General features: G+C 33.2%; 1 protein-coding gene and 1 long non-coding RNA gene across 3 annotated transcripts; one reads left to right on the top strand and one right to left on the bottom strand.

Annotated features, from left to right (window-relative positions):
* Positions 1-6,337: 6,337 nt before the first annotated feature.
* On the top strand, positions 6,338-17,692 carry LOC120075627 (LEAF RUST 10 DISEASE-RESISTANCE LOCUS RECEPTOR-LIKE PROTEIN KINASE-like 1.2). Of its 2 annotated transcripts, none has more exons than XM_039029196.2 (4): positions 6,338-7,473; positions 14,794-14,841; positions 15,616-15,963; positions 16,616-17,692. In XM_039029196.2, exons 1-4 carry the CDS (start codon positions 6,690-6,692, stop codon positions 17,548-17,550), a joined length of 2,115 nt encoding a protein of 704 aa, XP_038885124.1. In that variant the 5' UTR covers positions 6,338-6,689; the 3' UTR covers positions 17,551-17,692. The 2 variants fall into 2 exon arrangements, with proteins under 2 accessions (XP_038885124.1, XP_038885125.1); XM_039029197.2 differs by lacking the exon at positions 6,338-7,473 and adding an exon at positions 8,384-9,325.
* On the bottom strand, positions 6,470-10,049 carry LOC150036911 (uncharacterized). The gene is made up of 2 exons (XR_016528897.1): positions 9,714-10,049; positions 6,470-9,567 (listed from the first exon to the last, which is right to left on the bottom strand). It is a non-coding gene; the product is annotated as an uncharacterized LOC150036911 (long non-coding RNA).
* Positions 17,693-24,611: the final 6,919 nt, after the last annotated feature.

Genomic DNA, 24,611 nt, shown 5'->3' with positions numbered 1-24,611 from the left:
TTCATTAATTTTGGCAAAAACTAAAGCATGCTCATCTAATATAAGAGGGTTTGAAGTCATACCTTTGTAGAACCCTTTAAGATCTTGATCCTCAATAGTTGTCTTCTCCAAAAATTGTCGTGAACTACCTCAAGATCTTCTCCACTATCCTCTTGGAGATTTAGAATGAGTTTTGGGACTCAAGAACAGCTTGAACGGACAGAAATTAGGAGTGAAGCTCACTGCTACAAAAGAACAATTCTTCTGCCCGATTCTTCAGTAAAAATCCTTTGAATGCATGCCTCAATTCCTCTCCAATCTTCTTTATTTATTGCAGATGAACATGCAAAGAAGATGACTGCATGAGCATGAGATGCGGCTCATGCTTGGAGTAATTGAAGAAAATGTCAATGGGTTTTGTGTGAGCTAGTTGAAGATGGTAATGGAAAAAAACATTTTTCCATTTTGTGCAATTTTCCAATTTTTCTATTTTCATCAAAAAATGATTTCAAAATCAATTTTGATTTTAAAATTGAAAATATTATTAATTTTATAAAATTAATTCATAAATTAATTTTTTTATAAAATTAATAAATAATCATTTAAATAATTTTAATTAATTTAATATTGAATATTAATTAATTTTTACACAAATCCACTTTCATATATTTAAATCATATTTAAATATAAATTCTCCTATTCCGTTTAATTCTAATTTGAACGCTTCAAATTAACTTATCATGCTACTCTAAAGCTTATCCATTTACGAGCTAGTAGGGGGACCTCACGGACCTACAGATCATGAGCTCTAACGATCTGAGATTAATCGGCTAAACTCATTATACCGAATTAATCCTCATTCGTTAACTAATGGGTCACTCTACTATAGCCCATAGTTGAACTCCCTTCACTGTAGATATATTATGTTCACTTGATATAACCATAATCAGTAAGTCAATCCTTCATAGGTTGTTCGTAATCACAGCTGGGTCAAGATCACCATTTTACCATTATGAACAGGATTTGTTCCCATGTGCTAATGTTGCACAAGCTACACTCATGTTCAACGTGTTTCCTTCGCCATCATAGTTGTGCAGCATCCCGTAGGATCGTAGGGGCATTACTTATTCGAGCTCTATCATCGAACACCCTTAAAGCTTCGAAATACTGTTCAAGTCCGAACAAGAAGTTCTCTATTAGAGCAACATTACAGGTACTATTATAGGTGTCTGACTTAGGGACCTTGAGGCCAGGGGCACTATACGCAATGTGATAGTTGTTAGTGGAAGTGGAGCCACTAGCATCTTGAGGTACCCCACTCTCGATCCGAACAATGTTTATTTCAGTATGAAGATCATGGACGTTACCTTCAACAAACTTGCTAAGATCGGCTACCTCGGTCACTAATGCATCAAGCTCCCTTTTGAAAGACCGTTCGAGTTCCTCGATCATTTCATTAGCTACCAAGGTGATCTCGACATTCTCTTGGGCTAGCCCTTCATAGTCATCACTCAGCCTACCAACCGTGAGTTGAACATCCTCCAATCCTTGTTCAAAGTTGGCAAGGCGAGCATCAACATGCTCTCTTACCGCGGGGCCCTTAGATTTTGAGCGTTTGGTTAGAGAATGATTCTCCTTGCATCCTCAGTGATTGGTCCCTCGATGACTTCCTCTACGGGTGAAGTATGTCCTTCCTTAGTGGCCAGCAAGAATGTAGAAGGTACCTAGGTCTTGAAACCGTTGCTCTGATGTCACCTGTCACGTGGTTTTTGTTTGCAAGCAACCAAACGCGTGACACTTGGGTGAAATCAGTGGCTAAGACATTCCAAGTAAGCCATAGAGTTTTAAGTTTTGCTATGACACAAGGAAATTCGAAAAAAGACAAGAAAGGGTATGCACACGAGTTTAGGAGAATGTATGTATTTCTTGAGAATGTACAAATGAGCCCCTTGTAGACATGGACACCGACTTTAGAAGGCCTCCACCAACTCGGTGGAAGGTTCTAATCATCTTAGGAGGTCAGTTGTGGGCCTATCTAGGTGCTTTTACTCATTTCTTTGTACAATAAATCCTTCTCTAAAACATTCTAGACATATCTAGACAATGTCGGCCTATGATCGTCATTAAAGGGGTTCAGAATGTTCTGACGTATTCCAACATCTTCCAGCATGTCCTTATGCCTTCTAGATGGGTCTAGGGCCTTCTAGAAGCTTTCAACGCTGTGTGGGGTTGTCTAGGCCCTTTTAGACGTGTCTGAGGGCTTTCTAGCACTCACTGGCCCTGTCTAAGGTCTTTTAGATACTTGACGTAGGCATTGGTATTGTCTAGCACCTTTTATTATGGGCTTGTCTGGGACATGAGAGAGGCATTTAGGGTGTTCACCAAGCAGCTGGAGTATGAGCGTGTGTACATGAGGCGCACACGCAATGCTTGTGGCAAGGACGCGCAACAGGGCATGCTTGGTGTTCGATTAAGGCACACATGCAGGGGCTTATGTACGATGCATATGAGGCATGCACCTAGCATGGAGCGCGCGCATATGTCGTGTCTGGCATGATGCGCACAAGGGGCGTGCCTGCATATCTTTGGGACTTCGCAGGGCTTCAAGGCTCCCCCTTGGCTAATGATAGGGAGTTTTTGTGAAAATTTTAGGGTCGTTTTGTGGCGCGTGGCATTATGCTTGAGTGACTTCTCATAAAAATGTTTTTAATTTAAAGCTTTTTAAAGGAAGGAAAGGGGGAAACTTAAAGCTTATATTTTTGTACTTTTTGAGATATAGAAAGATGTTTTGATTTTTCTGCAACTTTTTAGAGAGAGATGAGAGGGAAAAATCGTAATAGAAAAATCATAGAAAATGGTTGAGAAGAAGAGAACAGTCACCAATAATCAGTAACTATGCAAAGAAATGAGGATGAAAAAGTGGAACAAATGGATTGCTGATCAAGAGAACCCATATAATGATTTCAAGATTCATACACGGGTGTTAAGGGAGGTATAACTTTGAAGAAGAGTAATGATTAAGAGAAAATAAATAATTTTTTTTTTTAAAAAAATTTAACCTAGATGTCACATTACCAATCCGATAACTAAGTACCAGAGAATTAACAGTAAAGACTAGAATAGACACAAGTTAAAAGTTTATAGACTAAAATAGACGTTTTAAAAATTACGGAATAAAACTCAATGTGCAGGTAGCAATATTTTTCTTTAGGAATTTACTTCTCATAATTGAAATTGTGCGTCTAAACTATTAAATAATAATTACGATGATAAAGTAAATAATTATGATGAAAGCATTTTGCATATATGATATTTACGTAAATATTTATGCACATAGGACAAAATAAGTGTACAAATTGAAATGGCATCAGCCGTAGAACTCATAATAATAATATAATAATAATAATAGCAAGAGGTCTAAATTCTACTTTAGTCTCTATATTTTTAATTTTGATTCTTATATTTTTAAATTGTTTATCTTGGTCTATATTTCTAATTTTGATTCTTATATTTTTAAATTGTTTATTTTGGTCCCTATATTTTTAACTTTATTTCATTTTGGTTTGTATACTTTAAAAATATTCATTTTAGTCCTTATACTTTTAATTTTGGTTCATTTTCTTTCAAATACTTTTAAAAAGTTGTCATTTTGGTCCCTTCATTTTTACTTTTAAAGGATAAAAATGATCACCATTTTTAAAAGCTCAATGACCAAAATGAACCAAAGTTGAAAGCATGAAGGTTAAAATGAACATTTTTTTTTAAGTATATGAACCAAAATGAATAAAATTTGAAAATATAGAGACCAAAATAAACAAAAATCAAAAGTACAAGAACCAAAATAGTAATTAAGCCATAATAATAATAATAATAATAATAATAATAATAATAATGAAAGATTAAAAAAAAAAACTATCCTGAAGTATAGCGACAATTGCAATTACACCCTTGAACTTTCAATTTTAAAAGTTGAGCCCTCGAACTTATATGAGTGTTAAATTAAATCCAAATGAACCTTCAAACCTACATAATTGTATAAATTATATCATTTGTTTAAGTTGAGAGTTCAAATTTTAGCATTTGTGGGTTCAAATTCTAAAATTATGGTAAGTTTCCGTTCCAATTTTAACACTCATAAAAGTTTAAGAGCCCAATTCTTATAATTAAAAGTTGGGGGTATAATTATAATTACCACCGTACCTTAAAAGGTGGTTTTTGCAATTTATCCCTAAACAATAATTATAGAAGCGAGAAAGGATAAATAACTACGCTAGAAAATCCATATTCTATATTTCAAAGTAAAAGTAAAAGAATTTTACAATTGTGGTCAATGAATATTTTAATAATGATTTTTCTCTGGACTTTAATATTTTAAAATCCGACTTAGTCTCTGAAAATTTAATTACTTCAAAACAGTAATGTTAATTTTCCATTCGTGAGTTAACCAAAGATGACATATAGCATTTTAAAATTAATTTTTTGATATTTTAATGTTAATGTGACAATTATAATTACTTTTATAAATTTCTTTAAAGTAAGAAAGTAAACATTTTAAAAAAGGTTTATCCCCTTTCTATCTCTTTTTTTAGGCAAAATTTATATATATATATATAAAACAAAAAAAAGGACTAAATAAACTCAACACTCCACAAATTAAAGAAGAGAATCAAAGAAAAAAACAAAAAACCAGAACACATTATCTACTTTAAGAGAAGAAGAATTCTCCAGCACAAAAGGAAAAGATGAAAAAACAACTGTTCTAATGAGGCCATACAAAACCACATTACAATGCCCAGGTTAGAATACAAATGCCACCAAACTAAAAAAATTCTATGCTGAGATTTTTATCTAGACTTGCTTTTATAATTTAGTTAGCCTACTGTTTTATATTAGTCTTTCGTATGATTATGCTAAATCGATCCTTTTTTTCTTTTGAGAAAAGTAATAAAAAGATATCGAGTTCATACCTGCCTCAATCATAAAACAAAGCCAACTAAGAAAATTGTCTCACCAACATTGAGATCCACCCTATCGGTTGTCCATCCAAACTACACCATCAACTCTATACTGAAATTATCAAATATAACCTTGATGTCTTTATAATTAATCAACCTTGATCTAGTTTAAGTTTCACATAATCGTCTAGATAAAAATGTGATGATATAAACTTATTAAAATGAAAATGAAATTTTAATTGATTTTTTTTAAGTATAGTAATAATAATAATATATTGAAATATAAGGTGAGAGGGAGTCTTGTTCTGTCACTTTGCATGGTTTGTTGACTTGATTCTATTTCTTGCTTAAAGATATTTCTATTTCTTTATTATTATTTTTTGTTTATTTACTTTTAAGAAAATATTGATGATATACTAAAATCTTATTGAGAAGTTTCAACCAATAGACTCAAAATTGCATTGAGAATGAACCAATCAAGTCATATAAACCCATAAAGGAATTGCAATTCTACATTCTTTTGAGTGCCTCTGAAATCAAATTCAACAACATTTGTTCTTCAATTCAGTTCAATCAATTTCATTGATTCGTTCAATCTTGATTCAAATCAGTAGAAGAATGAATAAAATCAGTTATATTCATGACAAAACCATTTATCAACTTTCACTCGTAATTAATTCTTTAGTCCAATGTTCACACCATAATATTTAAAACAAAAGGAAAAGATTGAATTGACATATTAATTTGAAAGAAATAATCCAAATAGCGTAGTCATGACTTTGTGACTAGAAATAATGATAGAGTAAATCATGGGCCAAAAACCAAGAAAGACAATGCACTATCCCATTCAGATACAAATAAAGGTGATAGAAAAATTTGAATTTTGTTTCACATTTTTCTTTAAAAAAAAAATCATTCTTATTTAGCAAATAAAAAGATGGATATATAAATTATAAAGATTAAATATTTTTGAGATTTTTCTAATTATAAGAATTTTCGAGTTAATAACTATATTATTTATTTGTATAGAATATTTTTCAACATTCTCAATGCCTATATTAATCTAAATTCAAAAACCACACCCAAGAAAAGAAAAGAAAAATCCTCAACTTATAAATAAAAGAAGTAAATAGTCCATCAATCATTAAATGGAGTAAAGAATTATTTTTTTATTTTAAATGATTGATCTAATCTCAACCCCTTAAATAATTAATGATCCGCACTAAAAAAATGAAATCTAACATTCTTCTTACATTAAAATGTATTATGGTATTTTACACAGTATCGCGTCAAGTATAACAATATCTATTGTAGGTTTAATAGAATGGTCATGTCTATGACAATATTCATTCTCCATTCACCGTAATATTCATTTAAAAAGCACAACAAAATGTAAAAAAAATGAAGATCGAAAAAGGATGTGGATCGTGTTAGCGCACAAATTTACGTGGATTAGTTTATTTTTAGAGAGGGATGATTAATGATTTAACAGAAATGTAAAAAAGAAATGGAAAAACAAGGAGAAAGAAAAAGTGTGGAGATGGAAGTGAGTCAAATTTCATGTTTTCAGAAAAAGGAAGAGTCTGAAATGCAGAAGAAAGACCAAAATTATGAAGTCAACTGTGCGTCGACCAGCTTCCAGGTTCCATTTCTACACGACTTCGCTTCAAATTTTGTTTCTCATTCATTCCTATATCATGTTTTCATCTCTAATTTACAAAATTTCACATCATCCATAATCAATCAGTCTCTCCAATGGAGATCAATCCCAGATCGTTTCTGTTTTTTCTTCTTGGCCTCTATTTGCCTTTCTTCCTCCTGCTTATTCTGGCCTCTGCTTATGGTGAATATGACTGGTACTTGAACTGCAAAGATCCGCCAAAGTGCGAGAGTATTCCTCCGAATGGATTTCCTCTCTGGATAAATAATGGAGCAGGGAATTGTTATTATCCTGAGTTCATGAAGGTCGATTGCGAGAGAGAGCCCGCACGCACAACCATAGAAATTTGGGGGGAAAATTACCAACTCCTGGGTTTTAGTATGTACGATCAAATTCTTATAATAGCTGAAATCGACTTTTCAAAAGGATTTTGTTCGCCAAAACGCAATATTTCCTCCAAATCCATCCATGCTTTCATTCCTGCAGTTGACTGCAGGGAACCCCAAATCCCAGACAAACATATTTGTTCAATAACTGATTTTGCCGGCATACCATCTGAAAACAAAAACCTTAAGGCTGATGCATATTGCATAAGTTTATTAGTGCCAATTGCACCATGGTTGTTAGACCATCTTGGTAATCTGTCTACGGTAGCGCAACATATCAAAGCAGAGTTTAACTCAAAATCGAAGGTAGATACTGAAATATGTAGAAGCTGCAATGTTCATGGAAGTGTTTGTGGTTATGACTTGCTTTCGAATCAAACAAGTTGCTACTGCCAATCACAACTGCCTTCTAAAAGGTTTGAAGTCTGCTCTTCATCACCCAATGCTGAAGCGCCAATAAAAGCTCAAGTGCCAAAAAAAGCACCTGCCTCCGGTAAGCACCCAAACTTTGTCCTCAACTCTTCTTGTTTTCTCTTAAAGATTGATGCAAATGCAATGGTTCTATTCTATCTAGGTTTCATCCTGGGAAGTAGTCATTAGTCAACACTGTAAATCTATGATCTATTTGGGGGAAACTAGAGCCAACAAAATTGTAATTTAAAAGGCCATTTCAGAGAAAATACCATTTCCCCTAAATTTTATTCTAAAAAAAAAAAAGGTTCAGAAACAGTTCCAACAAGCCCCTAGATTTTCCCAGAAAAGAATGGGTACTTTTCTAATAACTTCCTCAGTCATGATGGTTATTCTGTCTAGCTTTTCACAGAAAGGACCTCATGCTTCTTAGTAACAATGTCTCTTAGTAATATGATCACACTCAAGAACTACTCTTTATTTTTTCATTTTCCTCCACTGATAAATCTCAACAACATATGTATTTATAGAAGATATCACTATAACATACCTCAAAGTACACCAGAAGAAATCATATTTCTTGAAAGTTAACATATATATAGACACTATTCTGTAGCAACGATGGTACTGCAAATACAGGGTTTAAGTAAGTGATCGATGATGTCAGACCAAGATTTGTGGCGTTCACTTGGTGAGTTAAGTTGAAATGGAGTTTCTAGGTGTGGAGGGGAAATTTTGTACGTTTTAACTTCTTATAATAATCTTTCCATTACAGAAGTTTAGGAGAGTAAAATAAAAAGGACTTTAAAATCTTATTTACTTGTTTAGATAATTTTTTTTTTATCTAGGACGACTAAAAGGCAGGAAGACTTTTTTCTTCGTTTGAGCCCCCTGTCTAGGTAGAGAAAGAGATAGAGGTGTTATGACAAATAGGATTTGGATATTTGTATTTGGACCAAGTTAGTTGAGCTAAACGTTGATTGACTGGCATTGGAAGAGTATCACTTACGGAAGCTTCTCTTTGACATAACTTCACATCCCACGTCGTTAAAGTCCTTCAATGAAATCATCATTCCTGATAAGAAACTAAACTATTACATTCATTCTTCTCTATTTCATAGCTCTGAGTTTACATTCCCCTGTAAAAAAAAAAAAAATGCCTACCAGTCCCTCTAAAACCGTGCTTCTAGTCTTGACATTCATAGCAACAGTTCTAGTCCAACCACTGATTACTTTATGTGATGATGAGGAGGAGGAGGAGAAATATTTGAACTGCAACTCATCATTGAACTGCCTCAGATATCCAAATCTCGGTTATCCTTTCTGGGGTCCGAATCGGCCTGATTACTGTGGCCATCCAAGTTTTAAGTTGACCTGCGAAGATGAAACTGTAGAAATCGTAATTGAGTCCATCGCCTATCGAGTTCTCGAGATCGACACCAACACACAGATTTTGAAGGTAGCTAGAATAGAGAACAATACTTGTCCACAGTACTTGAAAAACAGCACGTTGGACTCGAATATCTTCTACTACAGCTCAAACACTCAACCCCTAAAGCTACTTTATGACTGTTCATCCTTGCCGCCTAGGCTTCCTGGTCAGTTTAGTTGCAATATAAACAGCAGAAATTATGTTAACCTCATCGTAACACAGAATACCGATAGTGGTATCTTAAACACCATGAGATGCAACCATGTTGTTGATGTTGCAATCTCTCAATCAGAGATGCAAACTCTAAAGAGCAATCCAAGTGGGAAAAATCTAGTAAAAGCTCTGGAATCTGGATTTGAGTTGCAGTGGAGGATAGACAATAGCGTGTGTTACCAGTGTCAAGAATCGGGTGGCCAGTGTGGTTCAGACCCAAGGTTGGGTGAATTCACTTGTTATTGTTTGGATGGAGCTTTTAAAACCACTTGTGGATCAACACCTTCAGGTATGTACCATTCAATGCCCAATCTATACCACAATCCTTTTCAGAGTTTTTCTTTGGAAAACATAGATTCTTCTTCATATAGAATTGGTTCATCCAGAAGATATTCAATCAAGGCTCAAACTTTCTCTTTACCCTATTAGATGTTCAATTCACTTCTCCCAAAAGAGTTTGTAGGGGTTCCTCCACTTCCCATTAATTCTGCAATGAACTTTGAAATGATTTCTTTTCCCTTGGAAATAATCCTGATTTTAGTGGTATGAATGAAGAACATGTTGGTGTTAATAATCAACAAGCGAAAGCAATTTGGATCTTAAGCATTCTAATTCCATTAATTTTAGTAATCAAGCAAGCATGTTTATATCAAGAAAATAGGGTTTCTGAAATATACCTTTGTTGAACTCTTCAAATCTTCAATTCTAGCTAATTTCCTTTGCAACATCTTGTAGACCATCACTTGAGGGTTTCTGAAATATACCTTTGTTGAACTCTTCAAATCTTCAATTCTAGCTAATTTCCTTTGCAACATCTTATAGACCATCACTTGATTTTCTCTACTATCTTCTAGGACCTTAGATTGGATTGTGGGATCCAAAATAAGCGATAATTTGAAGGAAATATTAGAGAGAAAATCTGATTTTTGGTGTTGAAAGCAAAATTCAGAACTTCATCAATTACATGTCCTCTCTTTCAACTTAAATGAATTTGATTGTATCACATTCAGCATGCACCCCAAACTCATCATAGTTTGACACCAAAACCACTACCAATTTGAGTGGATATTTAGGTGGATTAAGTGGGAAAGACCCACTTAATCAATTTTTAGTTTTTAATTTAATTTTCCAAAATCAAATTAAAACAAATCTGATTTGAATTTGAATTTTCATAAAATTCAAAATTTCAAATTAAATAAAATTAATTCAAACAATTAATTTTAATTAAACAATTTAATTAATTAAAATAATTTAATATCCAATATTAAATTATTAAACCCATGTAATTTATATTTAATCAGTATATAATTAATAATCATTCTCCAATTTCATTCAATTTAATAATTAAACATTTAATTATATCGTATATAATTAATAATCCTTTTAAATTGAATTTGAATGTTTCAAATTCTCTCATCACCTTATTTTAAGGTTTGGTCAGTGAACTAGTAGGGGATCTAATGGACCTATCGATCATTAACTCCAAAGATCTTAGATTAATTAGCTAAACTCTTTAAATCGAATTAATCAATATTTGTTAACTATCCAGTCACTCCACTAAAGGTCAAACACTTACCTCACTTTACAAATATTTCAATCAGTAAGTTGGGTCAAAAGTTGTTCTGCAAGGAACAAACCTCTCTACTATCCCTAAAAGTGGGTAGGAGTGAATTCCGTCTTGCACCATATGTCCCCAGATATCTCCCTGGTCACATGCAAATCTAAAGATAATCCCGACGAAACTGAAGTTCATAGTTAAAATTGGTTCATAGTTAATTTAGGATTAAGGTTTGGTCATCAACTTATTTCTTAGTCCGAACTTATACAAGCTCCACAAGATATTTCCACTCGTCGAACGATTCATCACATCGTTTGTACTAAATACAAAGTGGACACTAAGTTTCTTTAGTTTGCGATCCAATTTGAGAACCGTCCTTAAAATTTTCTTTTGGGTTGATATTTTCAAGGGTGTTTTTTCTTTCCCCACCAAACCCTAAAGGAGAAGTCAATACCAGATAACCAACCCCGAAGCTCCAGTAGTACGCACTCTGAATCCCACCACCACAGAACTCAAATCACCAAATGACAAGTGGTTATTTCCAGTTCTACAACAGATTCTTCAAACTCAATATTCTGATATGAATATGAAATTAAATCAATTTTGACTGATATGCTTCGTTTCTTTCCCCGATATCGCATACCGGCTTACAATTAAAACTCGGACACTCAGATCTCTTCCCATTTTCGCTTCTCTCGTGTTCCTCGTCTCTACCCTTCCTGCACTACTGGTCTCAACAAATCTACATTTTCATTTTTTTTTTTTACGATACCTATATTTAATCCTTCAGTTTTCAAAACCTAATTTTTTAGTTTTCAAACTTTTAAGAATAGGTTTAAAATGTTGCTACAGTATTTTTTTTCTCTTATTTTATATTATTATATGATATTTCAAAATACAAAATAAGTTTTAAATAATAACTTTAAAGAGAATATACAATTTTTTTCAACAGCCTTTTTAAATATTCAAAAATATTTACCTTTGTAGCAAAAAAAAAAAAAAAAATTCTAAAAGTACAAACACCTTTGGAATTTTTTTTGCTGAAGTGTAAATATTTTCGGATTTTTCTATTATAAGAATTTTTCTTTTTTCAAAATTATTTTTTAATTTAAAATAATAAAAAAAATCATGGTAGAGACCTTTTAAATCTATTTTTAAAACATAAGGACTATAAAATTATATTTTGAAAATTGAAAAGATATGTTTTAAAAATTTAGGATTAAATGTACCTATGTTTCAAAATTAAAAGTATTTTTTTTTCTTTCCTTTTTTGGGAGAGATTTGGGTCTTCTATGTCAGGTATAGGTTGAAGTAGCGACTACATATTCTATTATGGCCAACAAATTTCTAAAATTTTAAAAATATTCTTAAGCTTCATAAATCTTTGGTAAAAAAATGAGCCTATCTCAACTCATAATAGTAATTTTAGGTTAAAATAACATTTTAATTCTCTATTTTTTTTTTCAATATTAATATTTTCATATATTTTCAATAAATCTTAAATTTAATCTTCAATGCTAATTTATTACTGATTTTTAAAAACTTTTTATTATCTATTAGAATTTTTACTAAAAATTTTGAAAACATATTCACATATTATATTTATTTTCATGAAAATTATTATTATTATTTAACCAAGTTCAATAAAAAAAATTTAACTTTGAGGTACAAAATTTAAGATGTACTAAAAATATATGGACTAAATTTAGACAATTACAAGTATATGGACAAAATTTGAACAAACTTTAGAGTATAGACTAAAATGGTAGTTTAACATTTTGAAAAAAAAAAATCCCCATAATAATTGTAATATTTATTTCGAGTTAGAGATAACAATTCTCTCATTCCAATATCCTAAAAAGAAAAAGTTATAACTTATAAATTATATATTTAATATAGGTCTTGAATAATCCTAATCATTTTTTTAATTTTTAAATTTATTGGACACAATATTAGACTATGATTGTTTTCAAATATAGAAAAATGAATCAAAATTAGCAAAATTTTAGAATCTATGACACTGATAAAAGTCTATCTCTATCTATCATTGATAGATTCTGAAATTTTACTATATTTTGTAAATATTTTCATTAGCTTTGTCATTTGAAATAATTTTCCTAAATTATATATTTAATATAGATCTTGAACAATCCTAATCATTTTTTTAATTCTTAAATTTATTAGACACGATATTGTGATTTTGAACTTTCAATTTTATGCTTAACAAAATTATCTTGTCCTGATTTTTTTTTTTTTTTATGTCGATTGAGTTGTTTTTACTTTTGCTCTTACCTAATTGATTTTGAGTTTAACAAATATATTAATTTTAAAAATGATCTAATAATTTTATTTAAAACGAAAAATTATCTAATAAGTTAGGAAACCCTTTTTAAGACAATAGTTGGAAACTATAAGATATTCTAAAGGCAACAGATCTATTGTCCACAAAAAAAGGGTAAAAAATCTATTAAATAAAATTAAAGAGTTCAAATGCTTAGTCCATCTAAATATAGTTTAATTTGTAAATATATATGATCCATCAAATTGTCAAGGTCAAATCTCTAAAATAATAATAAAAATAAATATTTATTTATTCAACACTTCTTAAACTTGGATAGCATATTTGACTATCTTTGAAATTTTTAGGATCTATGGATTTTAAAATTAATGTTACTTTTGAGGGAGAAAAGAAACCAATATATTTTTTTCCATTGAATTATAGAAGGAGAAAATTTTGAAAAATATCAAAAAGGTCCGCAAAACTATATACCAACAAAGTGGTGGAATTAAAACATTTTAAGAGCTGTTTGGGACAAGGTGTGGAGTGGAGTTATAAAGTTTGAAACAGTTGTGGAATCTGGAGGATTCTAAAGTGGTGGAAGGAGTTTTTCTATGTTTTTTTAGTCATCAAGCTCACGAACTTTTTGAACCAAATGAAGTGTGGAGTTCAACTCCACCTACTTGCCAAACCGATGCCAAAAGATTCACGTAGTTCTAATTAGTAAATTGGTCACAGAAACAGGAGCTTTAATCAATTCTCATGGATGCATAACCTTGAAGGGTTTTTTTTTTCTCTCTTTTTTCTGAAAAAAAATTCAATAACCAGCGAAGTCACACACTTCTCATTAATTAGAGAGGCGAGCCAATCAGTGAAAGAGTCATCCCACACAAAAATAGCTAGATTTGAAGCAAGGTGGGCAGTAGGAGTTTCATCTTTTCTCTTACTGCTCGAGATAGTTTATGTGTTTATGTCATTTGAGTTATGTTTATATTGGTCAATATGACAAATTTTGAATATGGAGATTTGGATCTCCGTTATCTCAGAGTTTATGCCAATTATCACCTTTGGCTCAAGGATAAACATGTTAATTCATTTGCAATTGCATAAATTAGTCCATGTTTGGTAACTATTTTTATTTATTATTTTTATTGTTTTTTTTAAAATAAAGCCTATATATACTATTTCCATCCATTGATTTCTATACTTTGTTGTTACATTTTAAGAGTATTTTCAAAATTCAAGCCAAATTTTGAAAGTTATAAAAAATAGTTTTTGTTTTTGGAATTTGACTAAGAATTCAAATGTTTACCTACCAAGTATGAAAACTATGATTAAGAATTATGTGAAACAAACATAATTTCCAAAAATTAAAAATAAAAAAGCAAATGATCACTTAATGAAGCTTAATTATCAATTGCTTTAACAATAGTAATTAAGTTACTGATGGCTTTCTTGAACTGTATAATTTAAATCAACAATAAGTGTATGTCTTAGAGTGTTTGAAACCCTAAGTTGAGTTATGAAACTGAAATTAATATGTTGGAGTTGAGAAGTCCGTGTTTGGGGTATAAAGTTATGAAGATGAAGTTGTTTGATATATGTACAAAAGAGAGGAAGAGGGGAAGATAAAGTTTTTCCTCAATAAATGTGCAAACTTCAATAATGTGTACTATTGAAGTTAATGGAGTTTAGTTATTTAACAATTAACACCCACTTACGAAGTTGGTGAGCCAAACACCCTATTAACATCAAACTATCCCTAGGTTGATTAAAAAAATAAATAAATAAAAGAGAGAGATCATTTTTGTTTGTTTCCCACCGTTGTTAGCCATCAACATATTATCTTTCCTTATGTGTTAATTCTTTGTGAACTTGTGTTTGAACTGATATTATTTCTTGGTCTTGTTAAAATTTGCAGACGAGTCAAGGAACTCCAAGAAAGAAACAGCGACTCGCCTTATCATTGGTAAGTTCAACTACCTATCTCCTTCTTAACCTCCCCTCAAAAGGAACCAGTGCTTTTTTTCCATTGATCGTAATGTTATCTATCTATCTATATATACAAAAACTGTCTCCTTTACACATTACAACATGTCAAAATCATATCTTGATCCCTCAAACTATAACCTTATTTTTATTTTTTTTTTCCAAAGCTTTTAAATATTCTACTTCAGTCTCTAAACTTAGGCATAAAAACATTACTTCAGTCCGAATAATATATTTAATAGGAAATAGACATAGATACTAGGGGTACGCAACAATTGGTCGGAGTCGGTTTCCGACCAAACCACCACCGAACCGACTATGGTTGGTTTAGTAAATGTTTAGACCAATCTTGACAGGAGTATAAACCGACCTTAGGTTGGTTTTATTCGTCAACTTTTTTTTTTTTTAACAAAAGTGTCATTTGGATTTTTCCCAAACCGATGCCGAACGAGCCCTTCCTCTTTTCTGACTGACCATCTTTGATTAGGTCGGTTTTGGTCAATCTGCTCGGTTTTTTGGTCTATCATGCTCACTCTTAATAGATACGTTTTTATTCATTTATCTTCTAAATAGATGTCTACTGTGATAACATTTGGAGCCATATATATATATTGAAAAGTTGAGATACTAAAGCATAATATCAAGAGCAAAAAATGAAATTAATATGAAAGTTTGAAGATTAAAAAGCAAGAAAAAAACAGGGCTTTTGCAGTTTTTTTATGGAAAACATTATTGTTTATTTCTATATGATTAGGTGTTTCAATTGGAGGAGCATGTTTGGTTGCAACAATTATAGGATGCTGCATCTTTTTTTGTTTTCGAAAAAAGAAGCAATATGCGATTGGATCTGTAAGCAAAGAAGCTGGCCCTTCTCCTCCTGTTTCTTATCCTATTTCAAACAAAGATTTGCGTCCTCCTCCTCTTTTAAACTCCTTTCAGAGTCAGAGCATTCCTTCTTATCCCTCTTCCAAATCTGATCTTGAGACACCTACCACCAACCATGATATTCAAGTATTCAATTATGCTGAACTCGAAAAAGCTACCGATAATTTTAACCGTTCTCGAGAGCTTGGCGATGGAGGATTTGGCACTGTTTACTATGGTATGAAACTACTATCATCTTTGTTATGATATTTTTAAAGATATTGCAAGTGCTAGGTTAAATTACTCTTATAATATAGAAGAACATGTTAGTTCTTAGTCCTAACTTTCTTCAGAAAAGTCGAACACCTAAGGTTGTTTACACATAATGCATAATGTTATGAACATTTTTCAAATGTCAAATTAGAAGTTTTGTTCCTAAGCTTACTTTTACTTTTAGGAGTATGTTTATTAAGTTGTTGGACTTTAATAAGCTTCTAGTATGTCTTTGAACTTGAAGTTTCAAGTTGTTTTTATCTAGTTTATGACTTTTAAAAATGTTATAATAAGCATTTGAACTTTTAATCTTCAGTCTAGTACATAGGTCTAATCTCAGTTTAAGTAATGAAGTTAATAGTAGATATAGAGGGACCTATTAGGCACACAATCAAAATCTATAAGAAACATTTTAAAATGATACAAGAACCAAACTAAAATTACCTAAATTCTATGAACTTATTCGAAACATTTTAAAGTATAGAAATTTACATATTACAACATTTTGTCACTTCTAGGAAAATTGAACAAGGGACAAAAAGTTTGAGCAAACTCTACATGAATTTATGTTTCTCTGTCTTCAAAAGTTTGATTGACTGTGCTTTGTGTGTAATCAGGGAAGCTTGTTGATGGGCGCGAAGTTGCTGTGAAGCGTTTATATGAACATAATTGCAAACGTGTGGAACAGTTCATGAATGAAGTGGACATTCTTGCTCATTTACAACACAAGAACCTTGTCAAACTCTATGGCTGCACCTCCAGATTTAGCCAAGGCCTTCTCCTTGTCTATGAATACATTCCCAATGGAACTGTAGCTGACCATCTCCACGGATCTCGGATGAAGCTTGGTTTGCTCAGTTGGCCAATTCGGCTGCGAATCGCCATTGAAACAGCAAATGCACTCATGTACCTCCATCGCTCGGAGATCATCCATCGCGATGTCAAAACCAATAACATCCTCCTTGATGAGAACTTCACTGTCAAAGTGGCTGATTTTGGCCTTTCAAGGCTATTCCCTACTAATGTAACTCACGTGTCCACTGCCCCACAAGGCACACCAGGCTATGTTGATCCTGAGTACTACCTATGTTATCAACTCACTACAAAGAGCGACGTATACAGCTTTGGAGTGGTTTTGATTGAGCTTATATCGTCACTAAGAGCAGTTGACACAGATAGAAAACGACAGGATATCAACTTGAGCAATATGGCAGTGAGTAAAATACAAAGTCGGGCATTGAATGAGTTGATCGATCCAAAGCTCGGTTTCAACGAGAATCATGAATTTATGAGTGAGGCAACATCAGTTGCGGAATTGGCTTTTCGCTGCCTTCAACAGGAAAGGGACTTGAGGCCTACAATAGAAGAAGTGGTGGAGGAACTACGGAAGATTGAGAATGACAAATCCAGTTCCGAGATGGCTAAAGTTGTCGATATAGGAGTCGTTGGAGACGATATCGAGCTTGTAAAGAGAACACCACCATCATTTTCGCCTAAATCTGTCATAGCTGACAACTGGGTTAGCAGCTCTTCCATCACAAAATCCTTGTGAATTGAGATTTATGCTTCTTTTTGCGTCTTCTTATGGCCTTATACTCTGATAGCATATTGTGTATGATTTGTATGAGTAGTTTGTGTATAGTAGACACTGTAATTTGCCCTCTTTTATATATACATAGCCTTCATTTTGATAAGAGATTAAACTTTGATTTGTCTTTAAATTACTATAGATGCAATCATCTTGTCACTAAAATTAAAGTTACACATTTAATATTCTAGCTCTTTAGACTGTGTTTATTTAATCTCTAAACTTTAAATGTGTCTATTAAGTTTTTAAGCTTTAAAAAACATTTCTATTATGTTCTTAAACTTTCAATTTTCTGTCTAACAAAATCTTAGTCTATTTAATTCTTTTAAACTCATATAAATTAGATACAAAATTGAAATTTTAAATTCGTTATAAGGCACAAAATTCAATACATGCTCAACATAATAGTTGGCTTAGAATTGACTTGTTATAATTGATACAAAATTTAATATTTTAGGATTTATTTGACAAATCTAAAGTTTAGCAGGATCTCTATAGACCTCTTACTGCGGTACCATTTTAAATCACCGATTGACCAAAAAACTTAAATTAATGGGTGAAGGTAAATTTAATCTTATATCATTTAACAGTTTAAGAGCATATTATATACAAAATGAAAAAATAATAACAATACAGTTTTTGCATTTTTTTTACATGTTGAACTTTGGTTTTTGATGAAGCCTCTATAACTTTCGTTTGTAAGAATTTAGTCTTTAAACTTTATATGTAACAATTTAGTTCATCTAGTACTTTAAAATTTGCAGCATTTTAGTCTCTATCATAAAAATTAATGTTAAGATTTAATTAAATTTCTTGCATAAATAGATCAATAAGCCAATTAAAGGTCTAATAGGTTAAGCTACAAAGTTCTAAATCGTTAAATAATAAAAATCAAACTTCAATTTTGATGAAAATTTTTATGACAAGGATTAAATTGTTACAGATTTAAAAGTACAATGACCAAATTAGTATACATACTAAAGTTGAGGGATTAAATTATTACAAAATTGAAAGTACATAACCTAAATCATTACAAACCAAATTACACGGGCTATATTGTTATTTTCAAAAAAGATTTAGGAGGCAATGTTTTTTTTTTAAAAAAAAAGAACTTTTTTTACGACATTATAGAAAATACTTGCCTTTTTATTTATTTATTTACACTATTATAAGTTATTTGTTACTTGATACTTAACTTTTAATTCCTTGATATTTTATGAAAAAATTGTGAAGTAACATACTTAAAAAAAAGAAAGAAAGAAAGAAAGAAAGAAAGAAAACGTCTTGAATTTTTTTTTTCTTTTTTCTTTTTAAAAATTTTCACGCTAACTAAAACTTGACATTGTTTATGTTTTTTAATTATAAATATTATAGAAAATAGATGCCCATTAAATGCTTGTACTTAGTGTTCCATTGACCATGTGTCATGCTCTCATTTTCCAAAGTATTATCTATGTGTCTTGTAAATACTCATTTTTAGTGTACATGTAATCTACTTCCTATTTGCCAAGTTGCCTATAAATAGTGGCTTTTGGTGGATTTTAAAAGACACACATTGGACAAATTTCATACAAATTAGAGAAATTTCTCATTTCTTATTTTGTTAATTTAATTTAATTTAATTATATATTATGTTTTATTTATTTTAATATTATATTTTATTACCATCTATGTTTCCATTGTGTAAACTCGTACTCCATTTTTCCTACATAAGTGAGTAACAAGTGTGTTAAATAAAATTATGAAAGGAGGTAAAGAAAGTAGGAAGATGGAGGAAGAAAATTCTAAGTGTTAGAAATACTTAGTCAATGGTGAGTTTTAGATAATATAACAAGTGAAAATTGTCTAAGTATGAAAGCAAAGTGTAGGCATGCATTGATGGAGAAGTGTGGATGCATGGGGTTGTGTGTGTAGCAACCAAGGCTTGTAGAGGCTAAGTGTTGAAGGCCAGAATAAGCTATGCGTTGGTACTAAGGATGAACACATGAGTTGAAAGGCATGTGTTGATAAGGCTTGCGGCAGCTAAGGAGCTTGCGAGGTTATTTGAGCGTTAAAGAAAGCCAAAGTGTGGCGAAGAGAAAAGCTATGCGTAGCAAAGCATGCGACAGCCTCAAGTGTGCGCAAGCATAAGGGTGTTGGAGATGCACGCGCTGGACGATCGTGTAGTAAATGAGTGGCACTACACGATGAGGTAGGCGATCGTCTAGCATATGAGCGGCGCTATGCGATGAGGTAGACAATTGTGTAGCAAATGCGCGGAGTTAAGCGATGCCATAGGCGATCGTGCAGTAAAGTGCGGCGCTAAACGATACGAAGGGTCACGCTAAGCGATTGCGCTATGCGTTGGACGATAGTATTAAGTGATGGGGCGTTGGCACTGCATGATTGGCATTAGCGTTAGACGATGAACTGCACAACAGGCGCTAGACGATAGGCGTTGGGCGCTAGACGATGGAGTATGCGATATGCGCAAGGCATTGGAACTCGATGCACGCTAAAGTTATGTTGAGGCGAAGGCCTATGCTTGATTGATATGATAAGACTAAGCTATGCGTGGGCTAGGACATGCGTTGGCTTAGGAGTATGCAACCAAAGTAGGGATGCAATAGCCTCTAAGTGAGTTATGCGTTAGCCAGATTGGGTGATTGCAAGCGTTGGCTTGGGAGCTGGCCCTTGCGACGATAACCAAGAGGAAAGGATCATCTTAGTGATTGATCAGCTAAACCAGCTGTCATACTCAGGTTTGATATTATCCTTTAAGGATGAGGTGGTAGCTTGATGTTAAAAGGAGAACATATAGCTGCTAGTTTAAAAGGGAAGCTCGATTTCAAAGAGAGGGTTGGAGAAATTCGCTCGTGCAAATGGAGTAATTTCAAAGCCATTCAAACCCTGAGTATGTCTAGTTGCTGAGGTTGAAATGCTAGAAGAAGATTCTAGCGGAATCGAGCTGGAGAATGAAGAATCCGGCTGAAGGTTGAATTCTCGAGTAAGTTGGGCTAGTCTTGATGATCTGAGAATTCTGGCTCAATCACGAGGAATTCTAAGCTACAATTTTAAGTTAAGCTTGCTAAGACATTTTAGAGAATGTTTGTAGAAGGAATTTTTTTGAGAAAAGGCCTGAAAAATTATTTATTAAAATTGTAAGTTAAATCTGGAATCTTGAACAAGCAGGCAGCTGCTTGGGTTGAACAAGCAAGCAGCTTTAAGGGCTTGACGATGATGTTGAGCGCATGCATTAGAGGCTGAATTGGCGCAAGGACGCGCTGAGAAGTATTAGACCATGCAACGCATATTGAAGTCATAAGCATAAGTGTTGTGTGTACGTTGGATCCTGCAGACAGGCGTACAAGGTATTAGGGCAAGGTTGCGTTAGAGTTTATGGGCGCAACCAGACGAACGCATGGGGCATGCATTGATGTGCCATAAGACGGGCGCATGAGCTAAATGATGGGTGCAAAGGTTGTTATGCGATTGTCCATGGGCGTGACCAGACGAACGCATGGGGCATGCGTTGATGTGGCACAAGATGAGCGCATGAGCTAAACGATGGGCGCAAAGGTTGCCATGCGATGGGCAGTAGGCGTGGGCTGAAAGCTTGGTCGCATAGGAGGCTTGAATGCCTAAAGCAAGGCATGGACGCAAGCCATGGATGCATGGTAATAAAGTTGCTGCCTAGTCAAGTTAAGGCCTAAGAATTTGGCTAAGTGTTCAATGTACAGTGAGCATATGCATGAAGAGGATTGCCAAAAACTGTGAGTGACTCTAAATGCTTTAAATGTTTTAAGTAAATTGCTAATGCTATGAATGTCTAGCAATACATGTTTACTGAAAGCTATTTATGACAACTAATCTCAAATAGTTACCAAGCAACGCATCTCACAGTAATGTTATGTTTATGCTATGTTTTTCAATGAACATGAGCATGCGTTAATATAGAATGCTTTTGGGCAACTAAGTCATTAAGAGATAAGAATATGCAAGTTCAGTATGAATAGCTCAGTACTGAATGACTAGATGAGAAGATACTGAAGCTCAGTCTTAGATTTGAATAGCTCAGCACTGAAGGACTAAATGAGAAGGTACTGAAGCTTAGTCTTAGATTTGAATAGCTTGATACTAAAGGACACAGAGAAGGTATCTGAGCATCTCGATACTGAAGGACACGGAGAAGGTATCTAAGCAGTAGTACCTAAGGTATGACGGTACTTAAACTAGAATCACACGAATGAAAGAAAATTTGTTATTGGTAGTGTTGAGATCACTCCACACTAGCTATGGATTGACGTTGAGGAATTGAATAAAGGTTCTCTCTCAACTAAGGATGCAAATTATGTTTTTAGGAAGTGAACAAAAGGGTTCCTCCTAGTTAAGTAGTAATGCAGTAAAGAATGATAAAAAGTGAGAAAAATGGCCACTCTAGACTAATAGACTAAGACATAGTCTAGCAAAGCATGAAAAATGCTATGTAATGTTAATGATGACATGAATAATAGTTGCCAAGTTTATGTTTTCAGTTAAAGCTTTCAGTTTTAATATCAAATTTATGTATGAAAATTATGCTTTAAATATTAGTCACTCACTAGGCTTCTAGCTCATGTTTTCAAATGTTTTCCTTTCAGGAAGCGGTCAATTCCCAAAAGACTTCTCTGCTGCTGCCATGCCACTCAAAGAGTCAGGTTGAAGGAAGCTTAATTGAAGACTTGTATTAGTTAGTACACATGTGTCTGTCATATAGGGACTAGTATGCTAGATGGGGCTCACTAAGTTGTAATATTAATGTAAGAACAATGCTATGAAACCCTGTAATGTAAATGTGTTAAGTTCTGAGTTAATTTGTTTAGTTTATTGTTGAAATGTATATATTTAGGGTTTGAGCAAATTTAACAGGTTAGATAGGCAGTAAATGCCAGCAAAAGAGTTAGTAACTGCTGCAGTCACCACTCCATCCAGGTTAAGAGGGTAATCTAGAGCGGGGTGTGACACATTGTGCTTCTCAAATTCATAACACGTTATCAGCATGAGCTCCTGTCCTTGTCCCCACTAAGGTAAGTCATAAAGGTATGTTGGTTTTTCCCTCTTCGTTATAATTAATAAGTTTAATGTTATTAATAAATTTAAAGATATGTTGGTTTTTCCCTCTTCATTATAATTAATAAATTTAATGTTATTTTGCATATTCTGTTAGGATTGGTGTCATAATTCTCCCGGAGTCTCGTAGTTTGTAATTTATACACATTGTTATGAATAAAATAAGAGTTATTTTATTTGGCATTTACTCATATCTAATAAACAAAACTCCATGGTTATTATATGTAAACTTAAGCATGTACATGAGACATACAAGTGGATCATGCCTTAAGTGATAACCTAAAAAGGTCTGTAGTATAAGGATTAAGGAGGGATACCTGATCCTGGTGACACTACGAATACGACCCACTTTGTAGAGGTTTGCAAATGTTGTGAACTACTACAGATGGTAGATTCTTGACAATTCATGTGGAGACATGCAAACGGAGGTTTCCTATACAAAGAGTTTGTATAAGACTGGACCACGAGATGACTAGTCTCTGTATATAACTCCATTGATACTTGAGACTTACATCTCACCTAAACGACCATAGGTGACATGACCTCAATCCTGAGTGTTTTGGGAACTCTTGCCTTTGAAGGCGGTCATTTGATTAGTATGGGTGAGAGTAGCTAGAATGCCAACTCAACATCCTACTTTTTTGGGGACTTGTCTGATCTGGGAGCTGGGAACTCAGTTACACAAAATGATATTCACTCCTTTCTCGAAGCAGGGGTAAGTAGATAGATTGCAACCTTAAGGGTTGATTCCAGGTCTTGAACATAGTGGCCGGGCCATAGCATCTCTTTGAAAGAGAGGACTCAGTCATAGTAAACTTATGTTCATTAGAGAAATAAGTGGTACTTAAGGAGTTAGATATAAATATAGGGGCATAACGGTTATTGGCTCAACTGTACTTACGAATGATCTATGAAGGGTTATCGCATTGTTGATTGGTTGATATGGACACATAATAAATCTGTAGTAAGGAGAGTTCAGCTGTCAGTCTTTAGTGGAGTGCCTAACAGTTAACAGATGGTGGATCCCGTGACTAAAGAGTTTAGTCAGTTGTTCACGTACCGTTGGAGCTTCAAGCTACAGGTCCATAAGGTCCCCTTGGTAACCCAATGGATTCAAGTTGAGAATTAGTTCTTGGTGTTGATTTGAAATATTCAAATTGACAAGAGAAAATTTGATTATATATGATATGATCGGTATGATGTATGAGATACATCAAGTGGAGAATTAATGTAAATGAGATTTACATTAAATACCATTAAATAGAAAAAGAACTATGGTATATATGTTTCATGAGATGAAATATTAAAACTATAGGTTACAAATATAATATGGTAAGTTGGTTATCATATATATTTATAATAATATTAATTATTGTATAATTATATCTTTTTCTCTAATAACCAATTGAGTGGGAGGTTATTGGTGGTTTCATGGTAACCGTGAGATAAAAGAAAAAATGTTTTCCTAATTTTAGAAGTTGTAGAGAAAGAGTTTCTATTCTCAGAAACACTCATGAAATCGCTATCAAGTGAATAGGATTCACTAAATGATAGCTGATGAGAGACTAAATGATCATGGAGTGACACTATATGATAGTTCACTCAGCTGGCCATTAGCTAAACGATCTCGGAGCTTTTGCTAAACGATCGTAGAGCATTTGTTAAATGATTGGGCACCATCTATACAATAGACCTTTGCCATCTCCCACTTCCTGAATCATTTACATGATTTTTATTCCTCCGGTCTCTTCCTTTAACCAAGTCCACACAAAGTCCACACTTTTGGATTCTCACATCGAGAATACCAAGGTAGCCATTGTGGTGGTGTCTTACTCAACTTGATTGAGGTCGAGGTTTTGGAGGTCGTTCATTGAGTTCGTGGTGTTCGGGTGGTAGTTGGTGTGATCATGTTGTGTTGCGGTCGCTATGTTTGAGCG

This window comes from Benincasa hispida, chromosome 4 (genome assembly GCF_027475165.1).
Source record: "Benincasa hispida cultivar pf3 chromosome 4, pf3_genome.v1.1, whole genome shotgun sequence".
In the NCBI taxonomy this organism is placed as follows: Eukaryota; Viridiplantae; Streptophyta; class Magnoliopsida; order Cucurbitales; family Cucurbitaceae; genus Benincasa; species Benincasa hispida.
Note: the sequence above shows the minus strand (reverse complement) of the source record. Positions and strands in the feature narration are given on the sequence as shown.

Coding starts and splice junctions, on each gene's coding strand:
- LOC120075627 (XM_039029196.2), top strand. CDS start 6,690: ATGGAGATCAATCCCAGATCGTTTCTGTTTTTTCTTCTTGGCCTCTAT. Junction 14,842..15,615: donor AGCGACTCGCCTTATCATTG/GTAAGTTCAACT, acceptor CTATATGATTAG/GTGTTTCAATTGGAGGAGCA. Junction 15,964..16,615: donor ATTTGGCACTGTTTACTATG/GTATGAAACTAC, acceptor GTGTGTAATCAG/GGAAGCTTGTTGATGGGCGC.